General features: G+C 50.6%; 3 protein-coding genes across 15 annotated transcripts; 1 reads left to right on the top strand and 2 right to left on the bottom strand.

Moving 5' to 3' along the window:
* The first annotated feature begins 103 nt into the window (after positions 1 to 103).
* On the top strand, positions 104 to 5104 carry jmjd7 (jumonji domain containing 7). Of its 11 annotated transcripts, none has more exons than XR_015089276.1 (10): positions 104 to 288; positions 1289 to 1442; positions 1522 to 1660; positions 2214 to 2328; positions 2484 to 2540; positions 2630 to 2725; positions 3437 to 3546; positions 3628 to 3787; positions 4454 to 4595; positions 4712 to 4768. XR_015089276.1 is itself a non-coding variant. In XM_086049229.1 (10 exons), exons 1-10 carry the CDS (start codon positions 240 to 242, stop codon positions 4737 to 4739), a joined length of 1008 nt encoding a protein of 335 aa, XP_085905355.1. In that variant the 5' UTR covers positions 104 to 239; the 3' UTR covers positions 4740 to 5104. The 11 variants fall into 11 exon arrangements, 10 of the variants coding, with proteins under 10 accessions (XP_085905355.1, XP_085905362.1, XP_085905359.1 ...); XM_086049229.1 differs by having other exon boundaries at positions 4496 to 4595; positions 4712 to 5104; XM_086049236.1 differs by lacking the exon at positions 3437 to 3546 and having other exon boundaries at positions 4496 to 4595; positions 4712 to 5104.
* Positions 5105 to 6347: 1243 nt separating this feature from the next.
* On the bottom strand, positions 6348 to 9601 carry fbxo34 (F-box protein 34). Its single transcript, XM_086049226.1, has 2 exons — positions 9294 to 9601; positions 6348 to 8225 (listed from the first exon to the last, which is right to left on the bottom strand). Exon 2 carries the CDS (start codon positions 8031 to 8033, stop codon positions 6672 to 6674), a length of 1362 nt encoding a protein of 453 aa, XP_085905352.1. The 5' UTR covers positions 8034 to 8225; positions 9294 to 9601; the 3' UTR covers positions 6348 to 6671.
* A 770-nt stretch (positions 9602 to 10371) lies between these two features.
* On the bottom strand, positions 10372 to 13066 carry lgals3b (lectin, galactoside binding soluble 3b). 3 transcript variants are annotated; one of them, XM_086049239.1, is made up of 9 exons: positions 12976 to 13066; positions 12233 to 12272; positions 11929 to 12028; positions 11592 to 11852; positions 11388 to 11429; positions 11251 to 11345; positions 11078 to 11166; positions 10753 to 10921; positions 10372 to 10598 (listed from the first exon to the last, which is right to left on the bottom strand). In XM_086049239.1, the coding sequence occupies exons 2-9, from the start codon at positions 12236 to 12238 to the stop codon at positions 10449 to 10451; spliced, it is 912 nt and encodes a 303-aa protein (XP_085905365.1). In that variant the 5' UTR covers positions 12239 to 12272; positions 12976 to 13066; the 3' UTR covers positions 10372 to 10448. The 3 variants fall into 3 exon arrangements, with proteins under 3 accessions (XP_085905365.1, XP_085905364.1, XP_085905366.1); XM_086049238.1 differs by having other exon boundaries at positions 11251 to 11429; XM_086049240.1 differs by having other exon boundaries at positions 11251 to 11429; positions 11754 to 11852.
* Between the last annotated feature and the right edge of the window lie 907 nt (positions 13067 to 13973).

Raw genomic sequence — 13973 nt, 5'->3', positions numbered from 1 at the left:
TTTCTTTACCATTATATTTATGTATGAAAAAGTTCGGTGACGTAACTACTTCTTTGAATCGCAGTTCAGTCTCCGACCAGCAGAGGAAGCCATGCCAGTAGAAGTAGGCCGAAGAAGACGTATTGCGCAGGCGCAGACTCTGTTGATAGAACAACATAGAAGCGGCTGAGGACTAAAATGTGATTTTTGATTCAATTATCGATCTCTATCGATCACCACACTAGTGATAAATCAACGTCATGGACGCCGTGAAGGAACGACTGGCTCATTTCGCACTCGAGGCCCACGGTACTACAGTGTAATAATACTACTAATAATAACACTAATAATAATAATAAATCTTTATTTGACAGGGACAGTGCAGTCAAACATAGATACAAGCTTGCAGCTGGCAGCAGGGGGATCGAATCTACTAAATTGTTTTGAGTAACACTATTGACTTTTTATTTTACTTTAATTTAATCCCACTTGAAACGTGAAGCATAAAGTGGACATTTATGGCGATCGTAATTCAGCCACGACTCAGATATATTTATTTTTTTACGCACGGTTATGACGTGACATCATCGTTAGTGATGTCTCCATGAAATGAGATAATAAAGCCTCGCCTCATAATTTCCCCCAAATACTGTATTTATTTCTACCTGCTACCAATCGCTTGAAATTCCCGACACGCTGGACCACATTTACTTCCGCAAACACAGCGTCGGGTGTGACGTCGTCCCTTCTTCTGTGCAGGCGGGCCACTTTGACGATCGACGCATGTGTTCATTTAGCAGACAAGACAGGGGTCGCATTTTTAATGTAATATGAACGCTTACACAAAAAAAATAGGATTTTTAGGGGGGGGAGTGGAGGGGGGGGGTCAATTATCTCTCTTGTTCTGTGGAACAAGATGGGTGATACTTAATGCTGCGTTTAACCGACTTGTAAAATACAAAACGTTTAATAAATCGCGCGTAGACGGTTAAACGACTAGTCGCACACATCCCTACTTGCTGCTAACGAGAGAGACTATTAAGTACTGTACTACTACTACTTATCCTACTTAGTCACCAATCCATCCATCCATTATCGATACCGCTTATCCCCACAAGGGTCGCGGGTCGTGCTGGAGCCTATCCCATCGATCCCACGCTGCCCGCACACTACTCAGGCGTGTGTAGTCACCAATATTACTGCTAATGTTTCCACTTTCTACTTGTACCAACATTGACTGCTGCTACTATTACTATTACTACCCTGCCAATACTACTGCTTTTAATGTAGTACGATTGTAACGTTTCAGATTTGTATTTGAGCCAATCGGTGCCTTACGTGGACGGCCCACCCGAGCCGCTTCACTTCTACCGCCAATGGATCGCTCCCAACAAGCCGTGCATCATACGAAACGCCTTCAGTCATTGGCCGGCCCTGTCCAAGTGGACGCCCGCATACCTCAGGTAGGAAGTTTGGAACCCCCCGCCGACAGCACCTGAGGAGACCTGGCCCGAGCGCGGGCTTCCCGTTTCCTGTCTGCAGGGAGAAGGTGGGCCCCAAAATCATCAGCGTGGCGGTGACCCCCGATGGTTACGCCGACGCCGTCAAAGACGAGCGATTTGTGACACCCGAGGAACGACGCATGAGCTTTTCCTCCGTGCTTGACATCATCCAAGGAAAGGTAAGAAGGACAACGCGTTGCGCGTGGTAAACACGAGAGTCGAAAGACGCAACACGAGAGACTGCCGTCTATGGTTAGCAGGCCAGTGTTTCCTTTAGTTTTTTGTTTTTTTTTTTAAAGCAGCGGGAACAGGACATCATCCTAAATCCAATCTGCATGCTGTGCTGCGCCCACAGAGAGCTTTCCGGAGTAGATAACAGATGTCGCGTGTTACCGTTTGTGGGTACATAAAGCAGCGGAACATTACCTACAAGCACCAACACAATTTGACCGGAGTGAAATAGCTCGGCGAACGTTAGCTACATAATGCACAAAGTTGAAACGCAACACGGCGCAACTTTGACTGCAGACCGCTGCTTCGAGAAATGAAACACGACAATGCACGTTAATACGTCGGACACAACAGCAATTTCAGATACATTTTTTTTTGTGGAGGGAAAAAAATCATAATACTGCATTTCATAGGAGACGATGAGACGTACACTTCTAGTATATCAAGTGTGTGTGTGTGTGTGTGTGCGTGCGTGCGTGCGTGCGTATGTATGTGTGTCAGGTGAAGCAGCGTGGCGTGTTCTATGTTCAGAAGCAGTGCTCTAACCTACTGGAGGAACTTCCCGAGCTGACGGATGACGTGGAAGCGCACGTCGTCTGGATGAGCACAGCACTGGGTGAGGGAGTGCGCTCGGTAGCGCCACCTTGCTGTTTGAGGCATGCCTGTCGACAGAGGCGGGCACTTTACTCAGTTTCGCTGCTCCGTCGCCCGTCAGTCAATCATTTTTTCCTGACAAACTGAATTGTAATCCGTCTTTTGTCATTTGTTCAGGAAAGTCACCTGACGCCGTCAACTTCTGGCTTGGCGAGGCCAACGCCATCACTTCCTGTAAGACCTGCTCGCCATGGCGCCTGACTTTGCGCCAAGCTAAAAAACAAACAAACAACAACAGGAAAGTGTGCCGCTTCCCGTTTCAGTACACAAAGATCCTTACGAGAATGTTTACTGCGTCATCTCTGGACAGAAGGACTTCATCCTGCTGCCACCCACTGACAGACCCTTCATCCCTTATGGTAACCATAGCGCCCACGCTAACCGCTAACCCGAGCAACCTTGCTTACAGTTGTTATGAATAATCATAGTAACCATAGCAACAGTCGTGACAGTAAGCATAATAGCAGGCCTTTTGGTAACTGTACTAACAGCCCTAACCATATTAACAGTCCTAAATACACCAACTATGGTAACAGTGTTCCCGATAGCGACGGTTCTCGTGGTAACCATAGTGACAAAGAACAGCCCTTTGGGTAGCCATAGTAACAGCCCTGACGGTAAAGCCCGTCGTTTGCGAAGGTAGCGAATGTGCGTGCGCGTCAGGGTTCCTTCGGTCGCAAATGTTCGCCAGACAGTTTTCATGTTTTTTTTTTTTTTTAATTGTCGCATATTTTACTTGCCCCTATAACATCCCATACGGTTACCATAGTAACATACTGTACAGTTCCGCACGCCTGGTCACTGTCGTATCATCACTTAGCGCAATAGTAGTAACCATGGTAACATTCCTTATGGTATCCATAGTAACAGCCCTGATGCAACAGTAAACTACCACCTGGTTATACCGTAGTCCCATGCTACACAGTAACCATAGTAACCGCCCTCGCGCTAACTATAGTCAGCTACCACGTGGCTAGCGCAGCAACATCAGGCACAGTAAACAACAGCGCCGTCACAATACTGACAGCCTCTAACATTGTAACATTTCCGTCGTACACGTACTATGCCAGGCTCTGGTAACCATGGTAACCGTGCGCCGCCAGGCCTCTACCAGCCTGCGGTTTACCGCCAGAAGGACGACGGTGACTTTGAGGTGGTGGACCAGAGCGAGGGCGAGAAGGTGCGCTCGCACGGCGGTGGTGCTGGGTCGCTCCCGCGTCCTCTCTGACACTGTGGCCTGCTCGCCTCTCCCGGCCGCCAGGTGCCGTGGATCCCCCTGGACCCGCTGGACCCGGACCTGGAGCGCTACCCCATGTACGGGCGAGCGCGGCCGCTGCGCTGCAGCGTGAAGGCGGGAGAGATGCTCTACCTGCCGTCCTTGTGGTTCCACCACGTAAGGCAGTCGCACGGCTGCATTGCAGGTACCATGCAGGAATGAGGGGACAGTCATAATCAAGTCAATCATGAGCATGTCAAAACACGCAAGGATTTTCTCCGTGGTAGTCGCAGTCACTTTAGCACTACAGTGGTTGCCAGGTTAATCTGTGCCGTGACCAACCTTGTATGGTAACCCCCCCCCCCCCCCTCGGGTTTTTCAAGAATATGTTCTACACGCGTCCGCTCGTTGAAACGCATTCAGATGTAATATTGCATTTGTGGAATATGAGTTAAGCGGCAAAATGCACTCGTTTTTAGCCATCTCAGGGGGCGGCCATTTTGTCACTTCTGTCGACTGAAAATGACATCACGACTGCTCAGGTAACGATGAATCACGGCTTAGCTTCAGGAAACAGGTGGCTAAAATCAGGCTCTTATTTCACAAACGCAATATTAATCAGAATGCCTTGCTTCAACTAGTGGGCCTGCATATTCGTGAAAAAAAAAATCATGTTTGGGTTGAGTTCCGCTTTAAAGGAACTACGCTTAGTTTTCCACATTTAAGGTTTTTTAAACACACTTTAAAAACAAAACAAACACATTTAAACGCATACATATGTTGCACTACTCACCCCTCCATCACAGGATCCAGCTTCACAGTCGCACTTGTTGGCAGATTTTTGGGAACAGTTAATCATTATTTTGTTGAGATCCCAGTTTCGTTTGGGTGTAACTCCATGGTCGACCACTAGATGGCGGCACTGTACATGTGAAAGAAGCAGCGTGGACACGGGCAGAGCTGGACATTTTACTAAAAATTGAGCGTCCATTCGTCGCCCGTCTGCATCACGGGTACCCTTCCGCCGTCCGTCAATTTTCCCGGGGAAAAACTTTAACTAGGAATTCAAATGTGTGGAAAGCGTTTAATGGCAAAACTACGGCTGCATTTTATTTGATTTTTTTTTCAGTGAACTTCTGGTACGACATGGAGTTTGACATCAAGTACAATTATTTCACGCTACTGGACGACATCGCAGCCGTCACCTCCCAACACTAAGCTGGCCGACGGGCTGCAGTGCACCAACAAAGCCACACGAGGGCGCCATGGGACTTTATACGAATATTTGAGTCATCTTCCATCCGCCGATATTTTTTCAGAAGTGTGCCAGTTAACGGTGTCCATGGGTGGAGACAGAAAATGTTTTTTGGGTTGGCTGGGGTGACACAGTAATGTCTCACCGAGAGGCAGCAATAAGATGACGAGCACACCCGAGTGCATGTGTTTTTTTTTTTTTGTTTTTTTTTAAACATACCACCCCCAGTCCGGGTTTTCTTGAAATAAAATGAAAACATATCCAGAACGCGCTGCTTGTTGTTACCAAGTCTTGAATGCGCTTTGATCGATTTGAAACAGTGGCTTACGCGGATACACAGACTGGGTGGTTTGGACGTAGGACATCATGGCACAATGAAGTAAAGTGAAGCGTAACGTAGCGACGCTGTCAACAAAACATATGGCGACCCAGACCCACTCTTTCTCGGCAACTGGTAAGTTGGCCGCTCTGCTGCTCACTGTGCACTTCTGAGTGGTATTATGCATCGGCGGTTATTCTACGCATGCGTTAAATGCGTCAAATATTTTGACGCGATCATTTAATTACGGCCAGATAACGCGGTCAATTTGACAGCACTAATATTAAGTTGTTTTTCGGGAAAAAATGGCCCTAACTTCTGGGTAGACGTTTTGGGGTGAAAAATGACCATGGGTGTGGAATGCTGAAAAGTCATCTCTGTCCCTTTAAAAATGAATGGGGAATTTTTTTGGGGGGGAAGGGGAATGACCAGGTATAGTAAGGCGTTTAAAAAAAAACAAAAAACACCATGTATATTAAGACGTTTTTTGGGGGAGGAAATAACCATGTATATTTAGGCGTTTTTTGGGGAAAAAATGACCAAGTAAGGCGTTTTTTGGGGGGGAAAATGACCAGGTATAGTACGGCGTTTTTGGGGGGAAAAACGACCATTATAGTAAGCCGTTCTTGGGGAAAAAAAAAAACAGGTATAGTAAGGCGTTTTTTGGGGGGAAACAAAAGACCAGGTATAGTAAGGCGTTTTTGGGGGAAAAAAAACATGTATAGTTTTTTTTTTTTTTTTCTGAAAAAATTACCATGTATAGTAAGGCATTTTTGGGGAGAAAAACGACCACAAGGCATTTTATTTTGAAAAAAAATTGACTGATATTTCTGGAGAAATTTCGTGAATGCTGAATGCAAAAATTTGAGTGTAATGATGAGCACATTGAATGCCACCGAAAAATGGATCACTAAAAGTGAAAAATTGAGTGGCTTCTGAATTCGATTTTTGTTGAAGTAAAATATTAAAAAGTTGAATAATTCTCCTGGAGATGCCTTCATTCATTTAAGATGATTGGGACCATACACTTCTAAACATGTCTTTTGTTAGAAAAAATACCTAGGTTGGTCAGATGAACGTTATGATGCGTCACAATCGGATCAGAACTTTTCATTGGCCGAGAGCAAAAGTAGGGAGGAGTTACGGCTCGGTTGGTTTGTTTAATTCAAACAAAACCAAGAAGGCCAAAGAAGAAGTTAAGAAAAGCTCTTTATTAAAACATTCTAACCGTTTAGATCTGTCTTTTTCATTTTTATTGCAGCATCTCCAATGCAACCACTTGGCTTTCTTCAAACTCATATTTATGTTCACGGAAACACAAACACCCCATCTCCCCAAAAACAAAATATGCAAAATGGCCACCCAAGCTGCCACTTCCTGTTCTGGAAACGAGTCCTGTCCGAGACTCCTTCGACAGCGAAACAAACGCAATGTGACAGGTCACCGCCATCCAGGGCGGACCATCCGCAAGCTTTAAAAAAACAACAGCAGCAGCTAAAAGGTTTGCCACGCAGCTCAGTCGTCGGCGCCCCTGCGGCAGACTGGGACGCTAACGCTGCGAAAGGTGGGCACCCAGCGGTTATCGTGGAGGCCCACGTTGCAGCCGGGGGCGTCCCTGCGCCGGCGGTGGCAGCACAGCCAGAACCCGGGCCCAAAGGGCAGTGCCTGGCAGTACGGCTTGTGGTGCCAGCGGCACAGCGAGACGTCGCCGCGTCCGTAGTGCCGCTTGCACTTCTTGCAAGGGTCGTCGCGGTATCGAGGGTCCGATACCCACAGGGAGTCGGCGGGCCGGACGCCGTAGTTCTCAATGACCAACTTGAAGTAGCGGCATGTGCACTTGAGGGCCGCCAGGGTGCGGGTGGGCAGCAGCACGAAGACGCCCACCAGCACGTCCGGCGGCAGCGCGGCCAGAGTAGCCGGCGGCTCCAGGAGCTCACGCAAACGCCGCCTCATCTCCCCAAAGTCATCGGCGGCGGCGGCGGCGGCGGCGGCCTCCGTCCGCTCCGCCGCCGCCGCCGCCGCCTCGTCTGTTCGGATGTGGGGGGACTGTGGCAAAGGCCTGGGCAGAAACAACAATCCGGGAGGGGGCTCCGTCTCCAGAGCCGCCGCGCCGCCTGAAGGGGGTGAGCGGGAGCGTCCGATCGGGTCGCCGTCCCGGGCGTCAGGTGACGGTGACGGCGAGTGCGGAGGGGACGGAGCGGGACTGGCGGCGAGCGGGAGGCGGCCCACCCATCTCCTCGGCCTCGCGGACGCGCCCCCCTCATCGCAACGCTGCAGGCACTCCAGCTTGGCGACAACATCCGACACGCGCACGCTTTCCGAGTCCTCCGGGAGGGGCGGCGTTCTGCCCGTGGTGAGCTCGGCGTGGCGTGCGCCGCTGCGCCGCTTCTCCAGGAACGCCACCATGGCGCCCACTGACACCTTCTGCTCCGCCCCATCCGCTGAACCCCGAGTGGAGGCATCGTCGGGGGGCAGCCCGTTTCCAGGCAAGGTACCCAGGTCCCGCCGGAGGTTTTTGTGACCCGCAGACCTCCTACGTCGCTTGGCGTCGCTGTTTTCCCACCGGCTGCCCTTCACTTTCCCGACCCGCGCCGAGGGGGCGTGGCTTACGCACCGCGAGCCCGGGTCCGGAGCGAAGAGGGCGATCTTCTCGCGGACGTGGCCCGGCTTGATGACGGCGCACATCTCCAGCAGGGTGGCGGGATCGTCTTTGGCCGGACAAAGCGGAAGCGGCGGCGGCGGGGCGGCCCGCATCCTCAGCGTGTTGCCGGCGATGGCGCTGAGGGGGCGGCGCCCGCCACCGTTGACGGACCGGGGCGGCGCGCGAAACCCCGACACATCCACGCACAGCTCCGAGCGCAGCTGCTTGACGTGCATGGCGGCAGCGGGCGGGCGTCAACGTGACGAGGTTGCCATGTTGGACGACGACGGCCAAGAGGCGGGCTTTACCTCCAGACGGCGCCTCGATTGGCTCACGGCGAAAGGAGGTGCGGCCTGGTGCGACTGACGGGTCGTCACATCGATGTCGTGCCAGGTGAGCGCGGCGGGACCTCGTCCGCCGGAGACCACCTGCAGGGTCAAAGTTCAAGAGAGATACTCACCATTCGGCAGTGAATCTTATTGAATGCCAACGAAGCGTTTTGCAATGTGAGCGCAGAGTAAAGTCCACAAAAAAGTAAATACAAAAAAAAAAAAAAAATCAACAAACAACTTGCATCCTTTCCCTCTTATTCCTCTTGCGCTTGATCTTTCCTTCACACCTCCATTCTTTCTTCCTCCTTTCCTTCTCCTAACTTTCATTCCCTCATCCCTTCCTTTCTCCTAACGCGCTACACTTCTTTCCATCTATTGTTTTCCCCGACTTTCATTTGTTCCTTTCCCTCTTTCCTCTTCGCGCCATCTGTCATTACTTCATTTACTCCTGCCTTCTTTTCTTTCCATCCTTCTCTGCACTTTTTTCTTCTTCAACTTCTCCTTCCTCCTTTTCTTGCCTCTGCCATTCCTCCTTTCTCATCTTTCCTCCCTTCCTTGCCTTCTCTCCCTCCCTTCATGTCTCCATTCTATTCGCTTCCAGATTTTCACCACCGCTTTACTGCTTTCCTTCCTCCCAACTTTCTTTCCGTCTTTGTTCGTGCACTTTTCCTCCTTCCCTCACTTGCTCCTTCTTGCTTGCCCGCTCCCATCGTTCCTTCCTTCACTCCTCCCTTTCTCGCCTGCTCTACTAAACGTCCCTTCCTTCGCTTTTACTTTTCGTTTCTTTCAGACATGTACTCAAGACACCAAACAAACAAACAAACAAACAGACAAACCCCCCCCAGAAATCGCTCAACGACAATAACTAGTTCGCCATTTGCACGGAACACCGAGGTTTGCGCACTGCCCTAGGAGGAGTCGATCGTCATTTGCAGTATGTAAACACTAAACGACCAAGTCAACTTTACAAGGGCCGAAACGATCGAAAACAGGAGCCGTGCACGCTTCCAGGGTGCGCGGGCTGCAATGGCGCTGGGATCGCCCGATACCATCACACACCTGGATGGCAGAGTCGCATCCGCAGCTGGAGTCGATCGATGTGCGCAATGTTTTTTAGCATCGCAAGCTAACAGGCATAGGAGGCCAACAGACAGCACGACTCACCTGATCCCGATCCGTGCTTGGCCGGGCGACGACGGGCCTTCGGTAGCCTGGCGACGTACACGCGCGTCTCCCAAAAGTGTTGAAATGTGCACACGCGCACACACACGCGATCACGATAAACGAGGGATTGACGTCGATCTTCGCGTTAGCCTTTACGTCGAGCTGGAGCAGCGGCGTCGTGACGTCATCGGACGGCCAAAGATCGTCTGTTAGTGAAGGTGATTGCACGCACCTGCGCTCAAGAGCTGTTTGGTTTTGTTGTGTTTTTTTCTTCTTCTTCTTCGGCCCAATCCCAATAGGGCCCGTGCACGGCGCGTCATCGCTGACGTCACTACCGGGTTAGCCGTCTTATTGAGAGTTGGGGTCATATCGGGAGCGCGCTGCAGGTGAGGCACTGCACTCCACAGACTTCGGAACCATTTGGCTGCCTACTTTTACGCTTTCCCCCTCTGCACTCCTCTGACGGCCACTGTAAATTTACAAGGGGGGGCGGTGGGGGGTGATTTTGACGCATCACATACTTTTTGGATAAAGGCACTTTCACCGAGAAATCTAGTATTCTCTTTTAGCGTTTTTTGACATCAAGTATAAAAACTGCTATATTTAGAGGCAATAAAATAAATGTGAAACTCCACAAAAGGCCACGGTTGTCTGCATTTTCATTCCCTTCTAGCTGTGAAGAACTCGGTAAGCCGCAGACTGCTCAAGGGAGCATACTGTCAAATTGAAGTGGTCGCAGTGCCCCCTCGTGGGAAGAGAGCGCGAGGCGCAAAGTCAATTGCAGTGGACCCCCGCTATTCGCGAGGAATAAGGACTTGGACAGTACACAAATAGCAACGAAATCTGCATAAATGCCCCTTATAATTGCGTTCACCTTGAAACATAGAGAAAGAGAGAAAGACTCGGGTGAGGAGAATTGGATCTGATGAAGATGAGCCTTTCTTTATCCTTCAGGGATTTTCTTTCTCTTTTTTTTATTTCTGCCTCCTTTCAATATTTCCTTCCCGTCTTTCATTCTTTCCTCCCTTCCTTGCTTATGTTTTTTTTTTCTAGACATGTAAAAACTGACAAAGCGTCGTTGGGGTCTAAGTTGAGTTTATTTTTCAGACTCAAGGATGGCTTGCGTTCAGAGGTCATCAAGTGAGAGGTCAGAGGTCACTGGATGCTGACGTGCGAAAGCGACACGTCGTTGTAGATGTCCAAAGTTCGGATCTGACTCGGGTTTCCACTGCGGTGCTTGAAGTGTGACAAGAGGGATCCTTGAACAAACACCTCATACGCACTCGCCGTGCACTTAATCTTCAACTGGAACACACACACACACACACACACACACACGTGAAACAAACATCCACAAATATAAATACGCACACATACACACACACGGTCAAAAACACACACGCACACAACTTATTGTTAGCATTGTCATCGTCATCATCGCCGTCGCCGGCGCGCTCACCTCGAAGGGCTGGCCGGGCGCAAAGGGGAAGCGCGACAGGTTCCTCTCCTCGTTGCCCCATCTGCCGCCGATTTTGCTGTTCATCACGATCACCTTCCTGCCATTCTCGTTGAAGCGAGGGTTGAAGTGGAACACCAGATCGCTGGCGGTGGACAGGTCCACCGTCACCCTGAAGGCGCCACGCACCCACGTTATAGCCTAGTCTTGGCATTAGCGTTAGCGCTAGCGTGGACATTATCGGCGGCGGTGTCATTTGCGTCGCTATCGCCTCTGTTTTCATGATGACGATTACCATTATCGTCGCGGTCGATATGATCATACTGACTTGTTAGCATTGGGCTTGATCTTTCCTTTGATGTCAATAACGCTTCCCCCTCTCAGTCCGTTGGGAATCTTTTGGCTGTACGGGACCGTCTGTAACGCACACAATCAATCGTTTGTAAATATCACACATCAATATTGTTCTCTTCATGTTCACATGCGCGCGGGTGGCGGTACCAGAGAACCCAAAGTGTTAGCTGCTGTTCCGGGCGATGGAGCGGGCCAGTCCCCGGGCGCTTTGGAGGGCGACGGCGATGGCCACTGACCTCCACCTCCTCCTCCTCCGGCACCGGGCTGCTGGCCGGGCCACTGACCTCCTCCTCCTCCGGCACCGGGCTGCTGGGCGGGCCACTGACCTCCTCCACCACCTCCTCCTCCAGCACCGGGCTGCTGGCCGGGCCACTGACCTCCACCTCCTCCTCCTCCTCCTCCTCCGGCACTGGGCTGCTGGGCGGGCCACTGACCTCCACCTCCTACTCCTCCTCCTCTGGCACCGGGCTGCTGGCCGGGCCACTGACCTCCTCCTCCTCCTCCTCCGGCACCGGGCTGCTGGCCGGGCCACTGAACTCCGCCTCCTACTCCTCCTCCTCCTCCGGCACCGGGCTGCTGGCCGGGCCACTGACCTCCGCCTCCTACTCCTCCTCCTCCTCCGGCACCGGGCTGCTGGCCGGGCCACTGACCTCCGCCTCCTACTCCTCCAGCTCCACCACCGCTGCCACCGGCTGGGGGCTGCTGCCCAGGCCACTGAACCCCACCCCAGGTGGGGTTGGTGGACGCACCTGGTACCAGCGCGAAACTGATGAAAAACTCATCACGGCATTCAAATACCTCCCTTAACCCCGCCCCAGAACTTACCAGGCCACTGAGGTTGGTTGGGTTGTTGCGGCCAAGCCCCTGCCCCCGCTGATTGGGCGGCGGCCCCGGAGGAGGCGCAATCATCCAGAGCGTCAGCGAGCTGTCAGACAAGCGACAACCACGAACAACACCAAAGTCAACACAGCGCACACCTTTACCAGGTGTCCGTAAATACAGCACATCGCGAAGAGGGCGCGGTGCTTCCGCCGGAATGTTCTCCATGAACACACGCGCGCGCGCGCACACACACACACACACGCACGAACACATTCCTACACAGCCGGAAGAAACAGACGACACTTACGTTCATTATCTTCTTCTGTGGTGAAGCAGACGAGTGGCAACTTGAAGAAGAATACAGACTGGTTTGAGTGGCTCGCCAAAAAAAGTGCGTCATCTCACGCTCACGCGCATGTGCACACGCGCTCCTCTCATGGTCACTTCATTAGGTACAACACTTGAACCGCAACTCGTGTTTAGGATTGAGAGCTGTTCCGAGTATTTTGTCCGGAAGCTGCTCAAAATATGAGCAAGGGCAGTCAACGGTAAACATAACGGATGTCACCTCACTAACACACACACACACACACTCGACTCTCACGGTCACTTCATTAGGTACACCACATGAACCGCACCACATTGTTTACTATAGACACCTGTTCCTAATATTTGGTTATAAAAACATTAGGAACAGCTGCAAATAGTAAACATGATGGGTGCCCTCTCTGACACACGCATCTGACAGACATTTCATTAGGTACACCACCTGAGCCATAACCCACTCTGTTTACAAAAGACAACAGCTGATCCTTCATATTTTTTCCCGCCTTCCGAACAAAAGTTTTAGGCGCCGCTGTCAGCGGCTGGATGGCGTCCGTCATGAAACGTCCTGTGACACAGCTCATTGAAAATGATGAAAAATGCCTGTTGAACTTTCAAGCTCGCTTCTTTCGTCGTTTCCCCGCCAACGCCATTAGTTGATCGCAAATGATAAAAGTTAGTAGAACTCATTGAAAGCAACTCGTCAATAAAAGTGAAAAAGTTCACCTTAGCTGAGGTGTGCAGCGTCGCTGAGTTTGTGTGCGAACTTGAGCGTGAGCCTCGCCCTGTTTGCAAATTTAGGCCACACCCTCAGATGAATTCTTGCCGTGGTATGTTGCCATGGCAGCAAAGAAGCGACACGCCCGTGCGCACACACACACACACACACAATAGCGACACCACCATTCACACACAACACGTAAAACGTGTATGTGTGCAAAAAGTCATCATTGTCGAGGAATTATTCCGAGTCTGCGTGAAGTTCGTGAGAACACCTCGACTGACAGCCAGCCAGTCAAAGCGAAAAAGTAAGCGGAGCTGCAGTCTTAGCACGTCAGCTGACAGTGTTTCTAATGTTTAGCTAAATTGTTGGCTAAAGCGTTTCAAAGAATTGCGTGATTGACTGATGATGCCGACAAAAGAATACTCTTATTAGCTTGCTATGGTAGCGTGTCAATCGTCACCTAAAGGAGACAGTCGTCATCACGTCATGCGATTGCTTAATGGACATTCAATATTTTTTATGCCGAACATAAGAAGTTCACCTCCACTTCAACTGTGTGATGAGCTAAACTAAGATAAGCTAGGCTAACAAGAAGATATCACAACTTTGTTCAGGCACATTCAAGACACCCAAAAAGCATCGGCGGACACGTGTTACAGTCGTGGCCGTGTGCTAAGCTACTATAATGCTAACACGTCAAATCATGTGCTGTGATCAAAATGCAAAGTTCAGAAAAGTGACCTTTCTCAAGCACGTTTTCAGGTCACGTTATCAAGTACGAATGTATTTTTTTATGTCATAAATTTTTTACTTTGACCAACTTGATTCATGATAAAAATGTCAACAAAAGACATTGCTGTAGCTAGCCATTACCTGGTTGCCGTGGTAACAACACGTAGACAGCTGTCGAAGCGACCTATTGCTAATCTCCACTTTGTTATGCTAGCCGTCTGATGAGCCAAGTGAAGCTAAAATAAGCCGTGAAGCTGCCAGTGGGACC

The sequence above is a fragment of the Filicampus tigris genome, chromosome 13, assembly GCF_054856515.1.
Source record: "Filicampus tigris isolate MCC_2025a chromosome 13, RoL_Ftig_1.0, whole genome shotgun sequence".
Lineage (NCBI taxonomy): Eukaryota > Metazoa > Chordata > Actinopteri > Syngnathiformes > Syngnathidae > Filicampus > Filicampus tigris.
This window is presented reverse-complemented; position numbering and strand designations above follow the sequence as displayed.

Excerpts from the sequence above, each read along its gene's own strand:
- jmjd7 (XM_086049227.1), top strand. The coding sequence starts at position 240 with ATGGACGCCGTGAAGGAACGACTGGCTCATTTCGCACTCGAGGCCCAC. Across the intron at positions 2,726-3,436 it reads CAGACCCTTCATCCCTTATG|GCTCTGGTAACCATGGTAAC; the intron begins GTAACCATAGCG and ends GTACTATGCCAG. Across the intron at positions 3,547-3,627 it reads ACCAGAGCGAGGGCGAGAAG|GTGCCGTGGATCCCCCTGGA; the intron begins GTGCGCTCGCAC and ends CCCGGCCGCCAG.
- fbxo34 (XM_086049226.1), bottom strand. The coding sequence starts at position 8,033 with ATGCACGTCAAGCAGCTGCGCTCGGAGCTGTGCGTGGATGTGTCGGGG.
- lgals3b (XM_086049238.1), bottom strand. Across the intron at positions 11,853-11,928 it reads CAACCAACCTCAGTGGCCTG|GTGCGTCCACCAACCCCACC; the intron begins GTAAGTTCTGGG and ends CGCTGGTACCAG. Across the intron at positions 11,167-11,250 it reads CTAACACTTTGGGTTCTCTG|ACGGTCCCGTACAGCCAAAA; the intron begins GTACCGCCACCC and ends TGTGCGTTACAG.